The sequence below is a fragment of the Lasioglossum baleicum genome, chromosome 15 (assembly GCF_051020765.1).
Source record: "Lasioglossum baleicum chromosome 15, iyLasBale1, whole genome shotgun sequence".
NCBI lineage: Eukaryota > Metazoa > Arthropoda > Insecta > Hymenoptera > Halictidae > Lasioglossum > Lasioglossum baleicum.
In genome coordinates, this window is record NC_134943.1 from 12,525,012 (window position 1) to 12,548,397 (window position 23,386).

The window sequence follows — 23,386 nt, forward strand, 5'->3', positions numbered from 1 at the left end:
CCTTTTTGCCTCACTTTGCGGCATGACTCGCTTTTGCGCTGGTCGTCGCGTAGATTAACGCGAAATTATATATAAAGAATGTGTGCGGACGGCTCGGGTCGTCGCCGGTGCGCTATGGACGATTCGCTCTCCTCGCACGAGACGTTGCCGAGAGACTAAGAGAACGAAAGAGAAAAAGTGAGAGAGAGAGAGAGAAGCTTACACACTTTGTGCGTTCGTTCATCCGTCTCCTCGTCTATGTGTCCAAGTCACACCCTCTTTATAATGAATTAAACTCATGAAAAACCTACGGTTTCTCGTGTCAGTTCACAAAGGGTGCACACGGGTCTTGTCGTGAGGGACGCGACGCGCCGGGATTTCGACGCTTCGAAGATGATTTACCTTTGCGACGCGTGAGTTCGAAGGGACACGGTTTTTGCTTGATCTGCGCCGGTCGTGATCGGTGAATGGATGCTGCAGGCTATCACTGTCTGCGTAAATAAACGGTCGAGTATATCGACCGCTGATGGAGGGATTCACTGTGGATACTCGCGTCATCTGTTATAGGTCAATATTTTCCAATCAGTGGTCAGAACGAGTAAGAAATTTTGTTGCGGTGAAGGATACCGCCGCGTGATCGTTCATTTTCTTTTCGCGCGAACAGTTGTGTACACTTTTGCGTGCGGAAATCAAATGTCAACTCTCTTCTGACTTGGAGATGTGTACTTCGCACAGTTTGATTTCGTTACCACCAGACATTTTACGATGACATCTCACCGACAACGTCGACGCGCGTATACGACCCGACAGTGCCGCTACAGAGCGAAACGTGTTCGTCGCAAGATAATCTGAATTCCCATGAAAGAGCGTACTATGTAATTTTAGATGATCTTTAATCGACGCGAATGTTCAATCGAACGCTGTCGTCGAAAGTGGCGTGGGATACGCTAAAAGACGATTCATTCGTATAAAAAATACCTCGTGTGTCTCGTTTCTACATTTACATACATGAATTCGCCGTCGAATGAATATTCATCGTATATCCGGCGCCGCGGCGAAATCGAACCGTCGAAGGGCGGCGGCCGCCATTTTAATCGGATCAAGGAAAATGTCTTAACGTTGTGACTTTATCGTCTCTTTTACGGGGCATGCATAATCGAATGGGATTTTATTTTTGCTCGCGACAGCCGTGATTCTCGGTAACATCGCGCCTATTCGTTTCCAGACGTATCTCTGTGATCTATTTATGCGAAGGAAAAGTACCGATATTCCGCCAGTGAATTCCTCTCTACTCCGGCCGTGCCTGTTCAAACATTTTACACGCAATGCGATTATCGAATAACGCGTTGGCGTGCCTAGCTGTCTTTGTTTAACAATTTCTGATTTTTAGACTGCGGATCTTCACGCAAAATAAAAATGTTCTGCATTAATTATCGAAAGCAGAAGTAAAACAAAAATTCATCATATCCCCTAATGATTCGAGATCGATCGGTAGTTCCGATCAAGGGTCAAATATTTTCCCCTTCATTCAGAAGTTATGATCGTAGGAAAAAAGGGGAAGGAACTTATTTGCACGCCTATGTATATTTGATAGAAACACGGAGAGGGTTGAAGATTTGCCTGACCTTCGTAGAAAGTCCGGCATTTGAATCTGAGACGCAGGAATAATTCAATCGAAAGGACAGCTTGTTGCGTCGGTAATTGGATGAAAATGTGTAGCCGCGGGGGATCGCGAGAGCGTGCGTTCGCAATTGTCGCGTCGAGGATGCGGCCGCGGAAGGATGTTCGAGTGACGGAGGCAACGAAAAGTGACGGATGGTCGGGGGGGGGGGCACGCGGAAGCTCGTCTCTTTGAGGCGAGAAATAAGCACGAAACGCGTGGAATCCCTGTCCTCCTGTGGCGACGGTAAAGGCTGATGAAAACGCGTGGCGCGATGTTACACAGAAAGTGGTTTCATACGGTGCTGTGCCACGGCCAGACCATTCAAATTGCGTTTCCACTATTTCTTGTCGTTTTGCGGGGCGCAAAAGCGGGAGATTAATTAAATTCGTTAATTGCAAGATGCATTTAGCTCGTGCCGCCTTCTCGGCACCTTGCGCCGCGTCGACTCGTGTCTCTCACTCAATCTCTCCCCTGCTCTCTCTCTCTCCCTCTTTCTCTCTTTCTCTTTCCCTCTCTCTCTCTCTCCCTCGTCCTCTCTCTTTTTCACTTCCGGTGTGTACCCTGAGTCACGACGCGTTCGTTCCACCCCTTATTCTTCGCGCGCTACCGGCGTTACCACGTGAATTTAGAAAGGCCACCGACAAAAGGGGTAAAAGGCCCACTTTGCACGTTCGTCCGTTGTTTCTTCGTGCACACGAAACACGCTTGACTCTTTTGCACCTGGCAACGTTAACCTTTTGTGGTCCTGTCTCGAGCTATATAAACTCGACGCCATGTTTCTCTCCCCTTTGCCGCGTACGTGCTCCATACAGCCGAGTTAAGCACTGAAGAATATTTATCACTTTATCGTATTTTATAGTTGGGTAAAGGGCCCAAATATGAACCACTTTTTGTTGATGTAATTTTTTGTTTTATTATAGAAAGATACAATCGAAAACCTAACCACAAAAATATTCAACACGTGGAGACAGAACTGGCGCGGAGGATCGATACTAAAATCTATACATACATAGAATGGTGCGATTGTACTACACACTGTTGAGTAAATATGGTAAACTATTGTTTGAGATATAAGGTAGTGCCATAATAGGTGATTATACCATATTTGGGCACTTTACCCTATAGTAGGATTCATACGTTTCGGAATATGCTAAGAGACTTTGTTAGCTGCAGATTTTGCTACCGCGAGCGCAGGCGACGCGTGAATATTTTTAAAATGATAGAATAATAGAAAAATTTGAACACCTACGTGTATCTACAGGGTGTCCCAAAATGTGTTGTACTACCTTCAATGGGATGATTCCCGAAGTCATTCGAAGTGACTTTTTCGTGTACAAAAATGATCTCCGCGGATTTGTTGAGGAGTTATTAAGGAAAAACACGGACCAATCAGGGCGCGACTACAGGTCCCGTTGAGCGTGGAGTTGGCATTGGCCAAGCCGGAATCTAATTGCGTAGCCGCGCTCTAATTGGTCCGCGTATCTCCTTAATAACTTCTTGTCACATAAAAACATTTTCACAAAGGAAGAAAGTTACTTCGAATTATTCCTTTCAAGGAAATTCAATATTTTGGGACACCCTGTATATGTAGGTACAGATCTGGAAAAGTGAACCGAATCCTTCCCGTGCATTTCATACTTTTGAAACATATTTGAAACGACACAGTTTGAAATTGTCCGTGTACGGGGACTTCGACGTGTATATTTGTTTTTTCACGTGAAAGAGTATAATTTTATTTTGATTAATTATACGCTCGGGAGTTCGGTGTTCATTCCGGAAAAAATAGTGGAAAGTGATTTGGATTGCAAACGTGTTTAATGCCCTTTCGAAAAGCACGCGTAAAAACACAGTTTACGACGGAACTCCGGCGAATGTTTGTTGTTTTGTTTCATAAATCACATTCGGTAAATTGGCGAATTGGGAACCGGGAAACAGTCCCATCATTTGCGGCCGTTTTTCCCATTAAATTCAACAAAAAGCTTATCGATTTTTACAAACCTGCTCGGCGAAAAACAAGTTAACCGTGGCATCGTGTGTTTCCCCCGATTAACGAGTGCAAATATTGTTGGAGCACTCTTTGGTGTTTGCGGACACAGGAATTAATGCGACACTCGAGCTCCACCCTCTCGCGCGGGGCGTGGATTAAATACCGACGCGTCGCGAACACTATAACTACTGTCGCGGAACGAATATATTAAACAGCTCGGTTGTTTATTCGCGCATATATGCGTCTTTTACAAATTCTTGCAAATATATAACCAGGTCGTGTCGCGTTCGTTTGCTGTGTCTATTTAATGAATTCGGAACAACACGTAAACTGTTGCGAGATCTTATACATCATAATCAGATATTTGTATATTACCTCGTAATAAACACGTGGAATCTCGTTATTTTCGTTTTGTACGGATGCATAAATATTCTTTACAATATTTAATTCGTCTTTCTTAGGATTACTTATCATTTAGCGGGTTTACGAGCGGGCACAAAGTTACTTCGAACGTACAAAAGTGTGTTGTGGACACTTCTTAAAATAACCTAACCAAGACGACCTAGATTACTTATCATTTATTATGGTCTTTATTGTTACATTGATATATGTATGTATATTATGAATTGTACAGTGACTTTTTGCTGTTAAGCCTCAGTTTACACGTTGTGCAATGATTTGGTTGACTGTATGGACTAATTTAAATTGATCAATCAAAAACACGTTATGCCTTCAAATTTAATAGCTTTTTTAATACAATACAATTGTATGTAAATTATCCTGAACACGATAAAACAATACATTATCGGTAAAATGTAAAAAGCACCTGTAACATAATCTTTGTTAGAGGACGGTTAATCGAAATTTTAATAGAAATGCGTAACTCGAACAGAAAAGATGTTTTACATCTTAAATATTAACGTACACTTCCAGCAAAAAGTTTGTTTTTCTATTTTGTAATTGACATTTTCGTCCCGATGTTCACATAAATGGAGACTGTATTACTGTATTGCCCTGGTCGAATGACATCCGCTGTCGCGCGAAAGCGTAAAGATCATCGCGGCGCAGCACGGCGTATGCTCGATTGCAGCTGGCGTGTCCGCAATGGATGTCCACGGTGTAATTAGGCTAATAAGAACGTCGTGCGTGCGTTGCGGACACGTTCGGCCACTGTTTGCCCAACTAGACACCCTGACCAAGTGACAGAATACACGTTGCGCGCGTTTTGATTCACAGAGGAGGACTTGATGCACGGGGGTGGTGCGGGTATTGGCGGGGGTTCTATGGTCGGACAGAACTCAATATTTGGGTGCTCGGCTGCAGGACACAGCGGGGTGAACCAGCTCGGCGGTGTTTACGTCAACGGTCGACCATTGCCAGACTCCACGAGGCAGAAGATCGTCGAACTGGCTCACAGTGGTGCTAGGCCCTGCGACATCTCGCGCATACTACAAGTCAGCAACGGATGCGTCTCCAAGATCCTCGGCAGGTCATACCCAATAGATCACAGCACGAGAGCCAATCGAACGCTTCCGCTAACAATAAAGAAACCGTTCCTCTCTTCTTACAGGTACTACGAGACAGGCTCGATCAAACCACGTGCAATCGGTGGCAGCAAGCCACGCGTGGCGACCACACCGGTGGTTAACAAAATCGCCGACTACAAACGGGAGTGCCCCTCGATCTTCGCTTGGGAGATCCGCGACAGGTTGCTGCAGGAGGGCGTTTGCAATAACGACAACATACCTAGCGTAAGTTTACAAGTTTACTTTTTCTTCGTACAGTTTTTTCACTGTTCCATTTTCCAGTATAAGCAAAGGCTTCCGAATTTTTTCTCAACGCTCGGCGAGTTGATGGCACACGTTGATATTGAGTCTTGCGGGGTGCTGTATTATTGAAGTTAGTTCCCGTTTCGGTCAGCGTCAGGCACATTTTATTTGAAATATGATGACTAGCAGGAAATTGTTGTATTGTACTAATGCTATGCCATACCTGAAAAGGATACACTGAGTATCATAAAACCCCAATTTGAACACCCTAATACCTGCCCTACCCCCTGGTAGTGGGGATAAAAAAGGTCACATCAATCGCGGGAACACTGTACTTGCATATTATTCTCGGTATTAGAGCAACATTGATACTGCGAGGCACTTTTTCAGAAGATCGAAACACAATTGATAGTCTAGAATCATTCTTGAAACCTTCAAAGGGTCCTCGACACTATCTTTCGCTGCTATCTCTCGATTTTCTTCTAAACGTAAGAGAGTAGCTTCCAATCTCGAAATGGAACACCGTGGAACCGTATGGGAAGTCTAGTAGCTCGATAACGTCAAACATTCCAGTCATTCCTGGCGCAATTAGCAAATGACCCTGCTGCTACGCGGCACGGCGCCGCGTAGGGATTCAAGCGGGTAAAGAAAAGCGCAATGACTCCGCAAGAGTGCACCGCGGCAACCACGAAGGCGCGCGGGTCCTCTACGTCCAGGGATGCCTCGGACCAACGCGGCGCGGCGCGGCGCGGGTCCGCTTTGTATGTGGCGGTGGTTTATCAGGGTGCGCACCCGGTCGGTACTTACCCGTCGGATCTGGCCACTCGACCCTAATCAAAGTCTCGTCAATGCGATCGCTTAGGAGGGGTAATCGGTCCATTACGCGGACCTCGTATTGTCCACCCTCCACTGGCCCGGCCCCTCTGCGACCCCGAAGAATCCTCTCCGGAGCGTCCGTCTTCCAAACATCCTGCCCACCCTTACATCGATATTCGACCCCTCGACGGTGTTCCGCCTGCTCGATCGCCGGGAAATGAGCTACTCTTTTTTCAATCGGTTCGGGTCCAGTCGCCAAAAAAAAAAATTGGTTGCTGTTCGGCAGTAGAGCTTTACCGTGATTCGAACCGCTCATTTGCCAAATCGATTAGGAGGGTCTTCTGGTCTAGAACCTTGAGAAAATTGATTTTCCGTTTTTGCATTTTCTTAACGTACGTGTTTTCGAAAATATGTCTGCGAAGGATTTATTTAAATTCGTAAGGGTAACGAAGATACGACTAGACTGCGGATTTTATGCATTTGTAACGAAAAATTGGGGTACGTACAATTTAAAACAGTGGACGTATTAAAAAGATTTAAGGCCAGCAGTGTATTAGTTTTAATATCACGTTGCTGTATCAAGAGGATTCTCGATAAAATCATCGCAGTTGTTTCTGAAGCGGCGCGGCGCGGCGCGGCATCAGGAGAGAATTCTTAGCAATCTGATAATGTTCTGCTACATCGAATGTAGCAGAGCGTATCACGTCCGAAAGGTCTTCAGGTTTGGTTCTATCGAAAACACTCTGTCTCTGGTGCCGCCAGCATCAGCCCCTCCGATCGTGTCTGTCAGGAATATCGAAGAGGATGGCACGCGCACGAGTCGTTATCCGTCGGCTGGTCGAGGAAACACTCGCTTTGCCGGTTCTCTCTCTCTCTCTCTCTCTCTCTCTCCCTCTCTCTCCCTCTCTCCCTCTCTATCCATCTCTGTTGGTGTTCGGAACAGAAGTAGGGAGGGTGATCAATCAGCCGGTGGTACGCACACAGTTTCATCCCTCTATCGATAGCATCCGTCGTTCGAAAAGAAACGCCGATCGAAACGTTTCAGCTTTTAACTCGAAATCGTTATAATGATCACCGTGGCCCGGTGTACGCGTACCAGGGACTGGTAACAGCAAAGAGGATCGTGATAGGATTGTCTGTTGTCTGCTGGATTTGATGTAGACGAGGGGGACGCGCGGGAGAGGTGCACGGGCCGGGCTGGGTCGGGCCGGACCGACCAAGCTCGATTGTAGCACCGACGGTCTTGATCGGTCGATCGGTTTTTGCGGTCTTTTGAGCCCCGCGATGAAAATGTTCTCTGTTTCGAGAGCTCGGCGTATCTGTTGCGTTACTAGTTATACAGAATTGCCGGGGAGTGAGGTACAACACCGATTTGTTTTAGCTTCTCTTGCCGTTCCGTCAGTGATGGTTATTTGCAGCTTCTTTGAACGAGACGGTAACTTTGGGACCGTTACCGGACATTTCTCCTCTATCGGAAAATTCGTTGGGATTCAGATTCAGGCTCGTACCGATACCGTATTTTCAATGTTCTTTGATTCTTTTTGTGGCTTAGTTTCAATCTACTATAGAAAATGATGGATATCTACAAGCGAAAGAAGAACCGAAAACTCCGAGCGGGTTTCAATCGGTGTATGCATAAAATTGCGTATCTGTGACTTCTGCAGAGTAACACAAGAAATCCAGATGGAAGAGGCATTTTTATGCGGGATAAAACAGTTAAAGAAATAGTGTGGCTTATTGTTTGCGACTTCGAAGATTGCGTTTTGTCTATTTCTCATGAATTGGCTGTGAATCGTGCCAGACTCGACATCGACTTTTGACTCAGTAGTTTCTTATTTCATTGATTCCCATTACATTCATCAGTAATGTCACAATTACATGGTACATACGAACCATCGTTGTAGTCCTGAACTGGTCCAAATAGGTTAATAGACTCGTATCATTTTGTAGCAAGGTCTGCAGTAAAAGAAAGGAAGAGAGAGCTAGAACAAGTTGAACCGCAAATAGGGTTGCCATCTATGAAATCCCAAAAAGTCCGGACTTTTCAGACTCAAACCCGGACAATATATACACATATACAGTAGGACCTCGATTAACCGGCTTGATCGGGAGACAAACAGTCCGAATAAATTATGACCCGAGGGAAATAATTAAAATGTACATTATGTTCCAAAACGGATTTTTTATTTTTGAAAATTTATTTCCCTTCATAAAATAATCATATTAAACGCATATTTGTTTATTATCGGGATCCAGTTAATCGAGGTCCTACTGTATACGTATTACGATAATTATTATCAGTAGGTGGGAATCATTTTTAATGAATTGTAGTGCAAATTTCATCACGATAAAATGTCACAAAATTTTTCGAGGCTGTATATCGCGGTGCAATCATTTATTAAACGCTTTATTAAACAGATCCGTAAAGGGGACATCTGGAGCTATATCCTCGTGTATTCACATTTTTAGAAAGGTCCTTGCTATGAAAACAATGCATTTGTTTAAAACGATTGCAAAATAAATTATGAAAAAACATTTTCATTTCAAATGACAACATTTTTAGTAGATGCTCTTATGTTTTTACTATATGTATAAGCTTCTGAAAACTCATTCTCATCGGTTTCTATGTAGTCTTATAATTTAACGATAAAATGGTGACACTTTTTTCACACGTCTGCAAAAACTACAATTTTTTAGATATTATATTGAATTCATGTGTCGAGTTCATATTGAGTTCGTCATATTGAGTCACCGAAGACTACAACATATTCAAATTTGAAAGAAATCCGAAACAGTACTCCAAAGAGTGTCCGATTTTGCATGACCCTGCTGATAGTGGAGCAAGTGTGAACGAGTAACATCGAAAAACCCGAATCCTTAAGTAAAATCCTTTCGGACGTCCCCGAACGCATTAAAAAGTAGGACAAATCCGGGAAAAACAGGACGGATGGCAACCCTAACCGCGCAAAGGTTTGAGTAAAAATGTAGAAAATAAAGCCAGAGCTGGTTCAGGAAAATTGATATTGAGAAAACTGGACTTGCGCTAATTTGGCTTTTATGCAGTTCAATTATTAACCAACAGTAAACACAGCGTTGCCAGCAGCAAAGCCAGGGTTTCAACCGCAAAGAGTTAATTTCATTTGGGAATATATTTTACAAGAGGCTGTATGAAAATGGTAATTTGCATAAAGATGCGGAGTCCGTTGGAGAATCGTCTTCTAGCAGATTAGCCGAAAGCTGGTCGGGCAAAGTTGACCGTGGGTAAAAACTAAGCGTCGTCGGCTCCGCCCTCGGTCTTTTCCGGGGGTTAATTTCCTCGGACACGGTTCCGACAGTGGCAAGGGTGTTCGTCGGGTCTGGTCGCGGATCGATCGTTGTCCCGGTATCTTCGATCGGTCCGGGCGATGACGACGATTGTCTCCGGGATGGGAACGACGTTAACGGTAATGATAGCAATGACGATGATGGCGGTGTGGTGGGTAGCGTGTCGGGCTGTTGCGGTGGGTACATATCGTGCGGCAATGGGGTGCGACGGGGTTAGTCGCCGACGAGCGGATGGGAGCGGGTAGAATCAGGGTGAATGGGATCAGTTAAGCGTGTTGCACAATTATTCGTGTCCGGTCGCGCGTGTAATGGTCTGCATCGGTGCTGCGGCTGTTGTGCGGCGAGAGCCGAGTGGAGCGGAGCGTAGAACAGCCAGGTTGCTTGGTTTGATGATGGAAAGCAGAAGCTAGGCTGGCTCGAGGCTGGCTAGCCTGTGCCGCAGTTAGTCTGGAAACGTCCTTTCCGGTCTCCCGTCGCCATTATTTCGCAGGATCCAGACGAATTTCGCGATACTGAACTTTCCGTGCTCCACCCCCGCCCCATCTCTCCCGACGTCCACGTCGTCCGCTCTCGCCCTCGCCCTCGCCTTCTCGTCTCGGTCGACCATTCTCTTCGAATTGATTCCAGTTAAGGTACGCAGAGTCGTCATCGCGGGATTGCATTTGTTTGGAACTGTTCCGCGTAACTGCCGCGGCAATTTCCTAAGAAACTGCCCCTGCGCGCGGCGGCGTCGTCGTCGCAGAGAGAATCCAGCTTCGATCGGACGGAAAATTCAAGATTTGTTCCCCTTCGATTCCGACTGATTATCCTCGTGTCGTTGATAACCGTCGCTCCTCTCCCCGGTTGCGCCTCTCCTCGTCTCGTGTTCGCGTCGCGTTACGCAACACGATTCTGTTGCCACTGATCGCAAAGCGTTGTTTCGCTTATTATAAAGCGTTACTCGAGCCTTTCGAGCACTCGGATCCCCCATCGAGAACAGGCGAAAACAGAGAGCGCGATTGAATTTATCGGCTTTCATTCGGCGTAATAACGCGGACCCCTCTCGAGCGTTCTTGACCCGCCACGGCGCGGCGCACGCAGCCACTCGAACCAACAACGTCGTTGGCACCCGACAGGGTACAGCCATTATTTCACCGGTCTTAAGTCGAACCACGCGAGATGGATCGGCTTTGCACTCTCGTTCGTGTGCCTCTTTCTCTCTCTCCCTCCCTCTCTCTCTCTCTCTCTCTCTCTCTCTCGCTCGCTCATCGAACCTTTCAACGGAGCCCGTAATTAAGAAGCTCCGCTCGATATCCTCCATCCGCTTGCTGGTTTGCCTCCATGGGAGCGCCGCGTTCAGCTATGTTCGACTTGGTGCACCGTCTACGTCGATGTTAGAGGGGTGTACGAGGGGTGGAGGCCACGTAGAACACCGAGACTATTATGTGCGCGACTCGAGAGCACAAGGCTCGCCCTCGTGGCTCGTTATAACTTTAGAGTTAGCCAGTGGTTCGGTCGCGGTACAAGGTGAAGAAGACCGCGCTGCCGTTGGTTAGGGGAGCGAAGAGCCATGGAAACCGTTTTATGTAATAATAATTGGATGGCGGTGTCCTTTCATCTAGCTCTCTCTCTCTCCTCTCTCTTTCTCTTTCCCGGTGAACGCGAACGTCGGAAGAGAAAGAAAGGAAGAAGCTCTCGGTGGTCGGGTCTGGCGAGTCAGAGACAAACCGATGTAACGATAGAAACGATTGTCAGCCGGTGGCCAAAGAATCCACGGAACTTTTCAAAGAACCGCCGCGCGCCGTATCCGCGATTGATCGTTTCACATCGCTCTTCTGTTCTCAATTAAGCGGGCGTAATGTTTGGAATTCGCGAGAATCGATTCAGCGATCGCTGCGTGAAGCGGTAACATATTTTAACTTGAATTTTGATGAATTATAGGCTCGTTTCGTTGGACAAGATATAGACCGCGGATTCCTATAAAAAAATAGAGATTGTATGTATCGATACCAACGAACTGGAGCCAATCAGAAATTTCTTTCTTCCTTTAATAATGTTGATAACGTGGAACAACGAATACAGTGAAAAGCAGTTGAATTCTTTTAACCTATCTCCTGCTTGAAATTGCATCCACTCATTTTGGATATTGTAAATGCGTAAAATCCACAGTCTAATAATCACTGAATTTTTATACAATATTGATGGGGGTTTCCATTCCCGAATGATAACTGTTTCACCGTTGCGGTATCTCGCGGGTTCTCGGTAGGCTGGCAGTCATGTAAAATCTTCGTTTCGATGGTCTGCTGAAGATTAATGATCGACGCAATCGGACGTTATCGTCGGAAGCGTAAAAGTTTCTCTCGACACTGTAATAATGCAGTCTATTTAACATTCATTCATCATACTGGTCGTTCTCCCGTGTCCTCAGGTATCGTCCATCAACAGGGTGCTGAGGAACCTGGCCTCGCAGAAAGAGCAACAGGCGGCAGCGGTGCAGGCACACCAGGGTGCCGAGAGTGTCTACGATAAGCTTCGGATGTTCAATGGCCAGGCTGCAGGTTGGCCACCGGCCTGGTATTCGGCTACGCCCTCTCATCATCCTTTGGCCACCGGAATTCCAACAGCGGCAACCCCTGGCTCGGGCCAGTCCCTGCTACCCGGCAGCCAACTTCATGGTCGCGACGACTCGTTGCTCAAACGAAGCGGTAAGTTTCAGTCCTGTAAATCTTGTTGCTCTTGCGCGATATTCTTATCCCAGTTACCTTCTACAGAAATGTCTCTCGGCACATGAGACAGAGATGTACACGAGGTGTGTTTAAAAAATAACGAGAATTTTGTAATTTCGCGGATTGTATTAGTCCGATTCACGTCATTTTTGTTGTTGTTGTTGTTGTTGTTGTGTTGGTAAACATTTCTGAAAAGTGTCTGTACAGTGGTTGTCGTCATTCGATGTTTGGTCTATTGCCAGGTTTCGAGAAAGTTACATGTGTTTTTGGAAGGTCAGCGATTGTTCGTGGCGAAACAGTTCATGGCTTTTGCACCACTATAATGCAACTGCTCACACTTCATGTTCACCCTGTACGAAAAAGATTCGAGGAAGGCGCTAGGAAGACCCCGTAACGGTTAAGCGAGATTGAACAGATCTTGCATCGATCATGTCGATGTTCTAAAGGGGGGATGTATGCGCACCCTCGATCGCGTTAACGCCGAAGACTGCGTCCATGGTAGTATTTTACAATGGGCCGACACAATCTAGTACCTTCTCGTGATGAAAATCCTATTGATTCAGAAACTGCCATTCACGAAAATAACCTCGCTACGTCCGTCTGCTATAATTTTCGTAATCTGCTTATCGACCGCGGTCACGTACGGAATTGTCATCCGCGTAGCAATTTCAAGGCAGGATCTGGACCGCAGCCCGACCAGTTAACGTGATCCTATTAAGAAGAGACGTTTCGAACCAGGTCCGCCAGGTATTCCTTCCTTTCTTCGGCTATAAACTGGCTGGGGTCGAATGGTTGCACACCGTGGTAGAATTAAACCGTCACAATGCCCGTGGTTTCGCTGAAGTCTAGTGTAAGAACGCGGCGAGAATGACGCGCCGCGTACGGACAGATTATAATACCTCGAGGGTGCTCCCTTGACTTCTACCTTCTTTCGAGCATTGTGCCGACGCCACCGCCGTCGCTGCACGAGAAGAAGTGGATCAACTATTGAGACCGGATTCCTCTGTATAGCGTTTGTCTGAGTCTATAGCTCCTCGAACGCGTGAAAGCGAATGGGGCCCCTTTGAGTACGCGCCCACGAACGGCAACAATTCTTTTAATGGAGCTCGCGAATGATAAACTACGATTCGCCGACACGTTCCAGAAAATCGTTCCTTTTTGTAGATACATACAAGTAATATTCTACCTCCGGTGAAATCTTTTCTTGGCAACCGATGCGACTAATGTGGATGATGCCTATTTCATGGACGACGAACTTGTATCTTTCAGAGGGAAACACACGAATGGGTGTTTTGATTATTATAGAGGGTGGACCACGAAGCGTGATCAGCTTAGATTATTCTGCTGTTAGTGGTTTGATCGGGAGTTTTTCTAGATAAAATAACATGGTTCAAGGGAAGCTTCAAGGTAATTATTTTTTTGTCAATCCTTTTTTTCCAGAATGATCAAGGTCGCCTCCAGCTTTTTTACAGGTAAATCCACAATTTTCCTACACACACAACTTTTAGGAAATACGGAAATAAAATTAAGATATTTATTTATATGCTATTCAATAACACGAAAAGTTACCTCGAAAATGGTAAAAAGCAATAAAACAGAACGGAAAATCTGTTACTCATAAATATCTGAATTTTAGCTTTCAATTTTAATTTACAAACACTACGAACTTTTGTTCCAACACAATATAATAGTTCAACTGCAAATCTTCATGCAAAATAAAAATTGTCTGCATCGATTGCAAAAACAGAAGCTAAATCTCGAATGTTATTTCTTCCTTTCATGATTTTCGTAGAAGAGAAATCACATATTGACACCTTCAATTTTTAACACTTTCGAATTTCATCTACTCAATTTTGCTATAAATACATAAAGAGATCCGCAGGCTATATGTAGTAATAGTAGTTATTGGCTAATCTTCATCCAAAGTGAAATTGTCACTTTCGACCCCGGCCTTCTCCTACCTGTGGGGGGTAAAAAACGAATTCGATAAAGAGCTGGTTCCCAAATACCGCCGCCGTGACGACGCGGCAAGGTGTTAACAAACAGCCGGTGTCGGTTTTCGAAAACCGTTCGGGCCGGATCGTCGACGGAAATGACGCCGTCGAGGCGTGCGGATACCATTTCTTGGCTGCGCGGCGATGCGTTGTCACCTAGAAAATTAAAGCGAACGATCGGCGGGCCTGAAGCGGACTAGCCCGAAATCGTCGGTCGTTACGTGCCAGTGGGGGTGTTCGCGAGGAGAGAAAAGAGGGCGGAGGAGCAGGAGGAGGAGATATTCCGAGGGATGGTTTCGGCCGTCAGGGACGAAACGGTGCCGGCGGGTAGTGTATGTTTGAGGGTGACGGTATTTCGAATCCGCAGGAGGGCACCGAGGCTGGAGAGAGAAAGAGAAAGAGAGCGAGAGCGAGAGAGAGGAGGGAGGGAGGGAGAGGAAGGGGGAGAGGGCTGAGCGAGAGATTTCGTAGAGTTGAGGAGGAGGGTATGGGATGCGCGAGAGATGAGCGAACGAGAAAGCGAGCAGCTGACGAGCGGACGATGTATAGGTACACATAGAGAATACATACATATGTATACATATACCGTAAGGGCGAATATATAGGTACGCGTAGAGTACGGAGGGACGGACACGGACAGAGGGAAAGGGAAATGGCAGGAAGGTATCGGGAGGGATGGAAACAGGCGAGGGTTCGGTGCGCGGAGGCGGAAAGTAATCGCGGCTCACCGGGAACTGACGACGGCCACCGCGACTCTCCCTTTCTCCCCCCCCCCCTCTCTCATCTTTTCCTTTTTCCCCTCTGTCTCTCTTTTTCTATATCTCCCTTTCATTCTCTTTTTCGTCCCTCTCCCGCCGTATCTACGCACCAACACGAACCGCGAGGACTATGCGAACCTAGGCCCCAGGCCACCCCGAACATTTCAGTGTCGAGGAATCCTGAGGAGTTAGGTCGCGCCTCGCTCGTCGCCAAATCACTGGAACGATACCGTGGACTATACATAGACGGTTCGTAATTGGATCGGTCTTCTGGACCCGCGAAACGTTCGAATGCTGCGGAACCGGCCCAAATTCTCTTCGCGTTCGTATCCTGCTGAATTGAGCCGTTCGGCGAATTTTCCACATATCTGTGAAAACATTGAATGACTCCTCCCCTTTAGATGGAAATTGGGGAACGGGACTTATATCCCTACCAATACCCAATAAAACCCCACCGTCCAGGGCCTAGCTCTTCTCCACTATGCCCGCGATATACCACCACCAGAGGGGTCCTACTTTTCGCATTTACTCCCGTGGTGGTGGGCACCTCATTTTATCGGGTCTCCTGTGCGTCCTCATTGGGCTTATCCTTTCCCGTACCGTCGCGCAATTACCCCTAGGGATTGCTGGGCCCAGTGCCGCCAGATCGGGGAAATCGAGGGGAGAATACAGTTTACCGCCTCTCTGATGACCAGATTAATACGTGACCAGTCTACGGTCTTGGTGGGGGGATGTTGGGGTATGCTCATGGTGCTGGAATGCGATAGTGGAAGGAGAAAAGGAGGAGTGGAAAAATCGACCAGTTCTGGCTGGGCCCGTGCCCAGTGTCGCCAAATTAGGACTTGTGTCCCCACTCTACCTTCCCCTTCTGCGGCGCTGTTCCCCCACGCTTCCGCCGCGGCCCGATCACGTGACGCGTTTCCATGTCTGTCGTGTATATGTCCGGTACTATCCGGCAGAGAAAGGGTAACTGTGGTATTAAAGGCGGTAACGGTAACGCATTCTGTAGACGCATAGAAACGGAGAATGGAACAGATGGAACGATTCAAGATTATTTAAATTTGTTTTCAGATACGGGCTCGTTATTGTCGCATCAGCAGGAAACGACGTCGGATGGCAATTCGGAACACAATTCTTCCGGCGACGAAGACTCGCAGGTACGATTGAGGCTAAAACGGAAGTTGCAGCGCAACCGGACGTCCTTCTCGAACGAACAAATCGACAGCCTCGAGAAAGGTTAGACATTGAACGTTAACATTGCATATGTGTAATCCTTCGAATTTAGTGATTGATTCGTCTCGCTAAAAATTTTGTACAGTTATTCAACTCTATACATTGTGTATCAAAGTTTTCTGACTAGATAATTAAATATGAAACTTTGAATATTCGCACGAATATCTTTTTATATCTCTAAATACGTTAAAATAATACACTGAAATAACGCAATAAAGTTGACGCAAACGTTGAGAGAAATAATTGTAAACGCTTCTCTACGCATATTCGATCATCGATTCGTTGGCACGTTTATCCGTGTCTCGTTCGAATCACCACACGCGCAGACGACACAAGCCATCTTGACGCAATAAACTTTCATTCCCGGAGTAAAATGGATTCCATTCCGCGGGGGTTACAGTTACGGCATAAATATCGGTCGATCTAGCGCGTTCTCGTACAAGTAAATTACTGCTTTCCGCGGATATCGAGTTTTCTCAAGCATTTGAAACGCGAGCGCGCTTTATAACAGATTTAATTGGATCCACGGCCATTCAAGTCGATCCGGGGCTTTTGAAGTATCGTCGATAATTATCCATTTAATCCTGTCTCGTAGTGATTCGAACTTATGCACGATTAATAATACATACACACAAGGGGACTACTGTGGTATGCGTGCGTGCGTGCGCGCGTGGAATAAAGAGACTGCGTGGAAAGAGCGAGATCGTGTGTCGCGAACAGATTCGCGGGAAGGAGGCACGTTTAATAACGAGCACTTGTTGCAAACTGGTTTCGTTTTAGAATTCGAGCGGACACATTACCCGGACGTGTTTGCACGGGAGCGTCTCGCCGAGAAGATTGGATTGCCTGAGGCACGTATCCAGGTGAGTGTGAATGTGCGAATGCGGCGTGTGCTTCCTCTTTCTCGTTCGCTCCACCCACACACCCCTTTCTCTCCCCCGGGCCACCCGCCGCCGACCCTGCGCTACCCTCCGCGCCACCGGTCTTTCTTTTTTTCTTTCGCTTCATCTCCCTTTCCTTCCACGGTGCCGAGCCGGGAGGGGTTGGGAGAGAACCCCCCCCCCCCGCGATGGTCTTTCTCCATTTTCCACGACGTCTTCTCCACCGCCTCTTCTTTATATCTCGAGGAGGGCTACTGGCGAGGCGAGACGAGGCGAAGCAAGCCAGCGCGCGACAACGACGCCCTTTCATTAAACGCCCTAAACGCGCGACCATGCTGCACCCGGGATATTAAACACCACCGACGATATCCGCGGGTTACCTCGGGATTTTATCTTCTTGGTCTCTCTCTCTCTCTCTCTCTCTCTCTCTCTTTCTCTTTATCCGCTGCTTCTTTGCGCGACTTAATTTCCGCGGCGAGGTCTTGATGCATCCTTGGCTTGATTAAGACGGTCTCCGCTTTTGAAGGATGTGATACGGGCAGAAAGGAGAAGCTTAGATTTTTTTTCTTTATTATACCGTGCCTTACAAAGACAGCTCCCAATTAATGTTAACTGTCGTTAACGACTTGCTTCTTAGTCGTTTCACGGTCCAACTTTCATTTTCGGCGATCTCGCGAACGATTGAGATAAATATTAACACGTCAAGTGCCACGACGTGACAGCACGCACTTAACGTCCAAAAAGTATGTATAATCGACTTTTTAACCCTTCGTACCTGATATCGGAATGTCGTACTGACTATAAAGAGGCCTATTAACGATCAAGCACGTTACGCAACAATTATTGTCAAGAATGATGTTACGCAAATCTAAATTGTATTCACGTTGACACATAATTTGAGCAATCGTTCAGTTTTTCACTCCGCGTAGTGACGAGACTCGTCTGATAATATTTGTGCAACACTGTCATTCACACAGTACAACACAGTACAAACGCCTTGTTGTCCACAAAATATCAGGAAATTCTGATTTTACACAACAGGTTGCACAATTAGGAAATCTCCAGAATGGAGAGCGACCAGACAATTCAATCTCTATGTATTGTAGAACAATCAAGAAATTTGTGATTCGTTAACATGATATATCTGTGGTTGTAACGAAAAATACCGCATGTCACGATTTAAAGTATAGGATTTACAAAAAAATAATGCGATTAAACCGATGTCTCATATTAAAAAAAAAATTTTAAACGGCAATATCTCGAAAGTGAAAGTATGTTGCATGCGGCGTTCTTCTTCTTTACAACCACAGATATATTAATTAGCGAGGTCAAGTTTGTTTCACATTACACTCTTAAAACTCGGACAGTTCACGTGCACAGCAACCTAATCCTGCAACCAGCCAAATAATTAAAGGCTAGAGCTGTACCAACACGTTCTTCATCGAATTGTACTTTCTTGAAAACGGAAAGTGCTCCGAAAGTTCGACGAGCAACGTAAACATTTGTTCCACCTGCTGTTTTCACCGATGTCTCGGGGAACAGTCGTAAAAAGGGACCAAAGTTACCGGGCGGCCGCCATTCCTTCGCATGGTGTTCGTCGATTGGCCGCGGCCGTGTCTAGCATCGCGTTCAAGCGACTTGCGCTCGGTGTATCGCAATTAATTAATATAACATGATTGCTCGAGTCGTGGGGGTGACGGTACTCGGTCGGTTATATGAGCTAATATGTACGCAGCCTTATCGAACAATGTTTGGCCGCGCGGTGCCGTTGGCTCACCCTGTTGGACCCTCTTGCTATCCGACCGGCCTCCCTCACCTGGTTCGAGGATAGGGGGTGGTGAAGTGGCCGGCGGGCTTTCGCGTCGGTGGTAGTAACCGGGCGGTGAGCGTTATGTGGACATACAAACAGTGCAAGACCATGTTGACGCATGTTTTCAAGCCTCGTTGGCTGGTATTGATCTTGCTAAGTGCAGGAAACCGGGAGTGCCGCTGCGAGAGACGAAGGAAGAAGAAGAGAGACGCCGAAGTGCGCGCAAGAGAAACGGGGAGGCAGAGAGGAGGGAAACGGGGAGAGAAACGGAGAGAGTGAGTGAGAGAGAGAGAGAGAAAGAGGAGAAGAGAGAGAAAGAGACGGGGGAAACAAGAGAAAGCTCGAGCGAGAGGAGGAAAAAAAGAGGGTGAGGGAGAGGGGAGACGAATAGAAAGAGAAAAAGAGCGCGAAAGGGGTGAAAGGAATGATTCCACCGCCGGACCCGTTCGTCGTCCGATTAACGAACAACGAACCAAGGAGGAACGAGAACGAACGGGTAGACAGACGCAAGAGCAATGGGCGAAAACAAAGCGAACGAAGCGAAGCGCGGCATGGCAGGACATGGCGTGGCGTGGCGTGGCGTGGCGTGGCATGGCGTAGCGTGGCGCGGCTTGGCGTGGACTTCACCACCGCGGCACGCTACGAAACGCCACAGAACCGACATATCCCGACCGAGCCGTGAGGGATCCAGCAGACGGCCTAAGAGGGTTCGAACGCAACCATGGCAACGTCGCGTCCCCAGGGAGGTTGCCCTCTGATTGGTTGTTCCTCGCTTTTCCACCTATACCTTGAATACTCTCGCACGAGTTTCGCCACGCCGCGCCGCGCCGCGCAACAACGCCGGCCCGATTATCATCTATGGCAATGGACGAATCAACCATGTGCGCGATGGCCGATCTGCTCCCAATATACCGAACATTAACGTTCCTCGGACGACGACGACGCGACGCTCCTGCTTCTAACCCGACACGCTTCGTCCTGGCTAACGAACTACTCACCATATCATTTCCGAAGTTCCGAGAATTTCTTTTAGTCCTAGGGACACTGCAATTTGTTCTATGTTCGCTGTAAAAGATTCCGTTTTTCTTCGTGTTTCTTCGCTGTTTAGCTGGCGAACCTATCAAATTAAGTATGAACACTTCCGAAGTCGGAATGAAACATGCACGAATCCGGTGTAGTTTGCACGAAGGAGTTGTATTCGTTGAATTAGGATGGAAATGAAAAGCTTCTGAACAGTGGTAGCGAACTCAAATGTCTTCCGACAGAGGTGAAGAACATTTACGTAGTCTACAGAGCTCAAGTAATCTTTGATCAAGCTGTTAGAGAAGACGCGAATCACTTCCTCTTTCTACCTAGTCTTCTTTAAATTCTGAAACATTCCGTTCGAAATTCTAAACTCCTGAAACCATACTTATGGTTAAGAACAAGAGGTACATATCATGAAGAGGTTCGATCATTCAAACTGGAAGACCTCTGACGGCCGCCGCAAAATCCCAATTATTTCATCTTTAAATTCCGGAACGACGGAATCGATAGTCTGATCGTGAAACGTAAGAAAATTAGAAAACTTGGTTCCGCTTGAAGTTTAAGGCGTGCGTTCCGCGAGTTCGAGGCTGGGCGCAGAAGTTCCGTAGGATCTTCTTAAAATTCGCGTGCCACGCCGCCATCTTCTAAACATTGCCAATCAAAGTAGAAGGTACGTCCGGCGTAGAGGGACGGGCGGCGTGTAGCCGGTTCGTGGAATTCCGAATGGATCGATTCAAACGAGTTTTCGGGGACGCGGTAGGACGAGTTTACGAGGAACGACGGTATTGGGCGAAAGGAGCTTGCTGCAGGCGAATGGTGGATATTCGCCGGTGGGGGTGCTAGAACGCGATTTGCCACGTCGCCGGCGAGATGAAATTTATTTTTTGATTCGATTTGAAGGCCGTCGGGTGTGCGCTGTTCAAGATCAAGTTGCCCCGACGCCGCGCCGCCATAAAATAATCTCGAATTTCCTTGATCGACTACAGCCCCGTGTCTCTTAAATCTTTAGTCCCTCTTCTTTGTACTCCTCGCATTAAATATCACTGATACATTGTATGTACACAGCGAATCACAGTAATATTCCGCGACACTTTTCAAACGACGATCACGTTTTTAGAAGTTGGAACAACTAGTTTACTACAAGACGTGATAAAAAGATTTTGAGAAAATGGCAATTGGTCGGAATTACAGAGAAAGTACTAGAAGTTAAAAATACATTTTGCAGATCTGTGTGAATTATACATAATATTCTGAAAATGTCCCAAGTTATTGAAAACCGGAAAAGGAAGGAGTTATCACGTTCGTTCTATCACTTTGCTATTATTCTCCACTGTCCAGCACGAATTATTTTATAACTTTATATTTATAAATTATAAGTACCTACATTTAAACGAGAACGTACTTTAGGACGATTTTGTCACCTGTCTATTCTTTTTCTACGGAGAAACGAATTAGACAGGATAACTGGGATCTAGTCTAGAATTTCGTTTTTATAAAAAGTTTTAATAATAAAAAAAGCAGAGTTTAAAAAAGAAGGATAGACGGGAAAATATTAGAAGTATTTTTCCGTGTATATCTAATAACGTTATGCATATTATTGCCGCGTAAATGCACAATTTGAATTTGCTAGGTTACTATAAACGTTAACTAGAGAAAGGAATTTCCTGTTTACAATGTCTCTTCACATTTAAGAATCTAAACAAGTGGAACGGACATGCTTCGCCGGCATTTTATTGAAAGAAAATAAGTATTCTTCTTCACGCATTTGCACGAATCTGTTCTCTTTTTATCGGCGATCGACTAAAATTTGACGGTAATAGCGTGTTTCATCGAAAAAGAAACGCGTCCTTTTATCGAGTATCGTATTAATGCGCGAAATGACTGGGGACTGAATGCGCAGACATTCGAGGTAAAATCGAGGGGAAATAATGCCGCTGCGCTCGTGCCGACTGCGATTCCCTCGCGCATTGTTACCGGTCGTCATTTCTCGGTGCACGGTAATTAAAAAAGTTGCGGGCATTGTTGGTTATCGAATTTTTCTATCGTTACTCTCATTATCGCACGACAGTTCGTCGTTGTTTACGAGTGAAACGGCCAACGTAGCAATTGTCGACTATTATGCATGTACATACGTACACGTAGAAGCACGCCTCCCGCGCATGAATTGGCAAACGGGAAACGGTGCGCGCTTCTTTTTTCTTCGTGCAAACGAATCCAACAATCGGCCCGCTGCATTACGGCACGCCACAGGTCTTCACATTTTTTCCAGAATCAGTTCTCTAATTATTATATCTAAATTATCTCTCTAGTCACAATATTGCGTGACTGATTCAATACCAGCGGAGAGAGGGTAACCGTATTCCCCTGAATTCGAGTCAATTCCCCTGTTCTGGCGACTCTGTCTTGGAGAGCAGGGACACGCACAGGGTGGGGAAAAATTACAATGTAATCTGGAGTTTGTGCCGACAGTGCTTGGAGATTCGGGGGAAATCGACATATCGAAGGGAGAGAGAATCCTCTTATCGCGACGAGGTATCTTCGAAATCAGGAAATCCGAGGAAGCGCGACAAAGAACTTAAGCTCCGATTTGCTGCTCGAGGCCTGCCAGTTATTATAACACACCGCATCAGCCTGAGTGTCCGGGCGAGAAACTGGTCCCTCGCTAATTCCTCTAGATAGAAACTAATCGCGATTGTTAACCCTGGAAATTGCACAATTTTCTATTCCTCTATGATTGCGTTGTAATGCGAAGTATTATTTTTAAATATAGGGGAGTGTCATGCAATACCAGACTGAGTTGGCGCAGTACTGATTTTCAAAGTAAATTTGGAGAATTTGGTAGCGTTGTTCAAGCGTGAGTCTATTCATGATGATTTTCCAGACTATACTGAACATAAATATCAACAAGGGCAGTCAGAAAGACATCTAACAATAAGCTAAAAAAAAACACTCTTTAGTTGGCAATGCTTAGGACCGTTCACAGCTCCAATTAATAATTTTTAAAAATGTACTTTTGATGACATCTCGTGTAGACACATTAGTCTTTGCGATATCCTCAATAAAACAGCTATTGAGTTAGTTGAATTGCCACAAATTTAGTACTTAAAATGACAATTTAAGTTAATTCAACAACTATGCCATCGCCAAGATGTTATTTTCGGGACAAACTTTATTAGAAAATCAATCCTGCTGTGGTCTTCTTCAGCTTTCTACGACGCGGAATGACGCCACTTCTAAGGTTTCTCGTTTGTCGGATCATTGCGATCCGGAATGTACAAGATAATCGAGGAAAACGACAGGGTTAATGTCTCAGAATGAATTGATATTCGCATTGACGAGTATCCGCGCTTCATTCATTTCACGAAGAACACAGCAGGAAAAAGCAGGGAAATTTATGGTTGATTGAGTGCCAAAGGACACGTTCGACAATCCCGTTGCGAA

General features: G+C 46.1%; 1 protein-coding gene across 2 annotated transcripts in view; it reads left to right on the forward strand.

Annotated features, from left to right (window-relative positions):
• Positions 1–23,386, forward strand: part of Toy (paired box 6 protein twin of eyeless) — a 61,799-nt gene that overhangs the window by 26,418 nt on the left and 11,995 nt on the right. Inside the window, exons 3-7 of one of the 2 annotated variants that reach the window (XM_076439364.1) lie at positions 4,866–5,118; positions 5,200–5,380; positions 11,946–12,222; positions 16,067–16,231; positions 17,009–17,079. In XM_076439364.1, the coding sequence (XP_076295479.1) occupies positions 4,866–5,118; positions 5,200–5,380; positions 11,946–12,222; positions 16,067–16,231; positions 17,009–17,079 (947 nt within the window). Of the gene's footprint in view, positions 1–4,865; positions 5,119–5,199; positions 5,381–11,945; positions 12,223–16,066; positions 16,232–17,008; positions 17,092–23,386 lie in introns of both variants that reach the window. The other variant, XM_076439363.1, reaches the window with a different exon arrangement.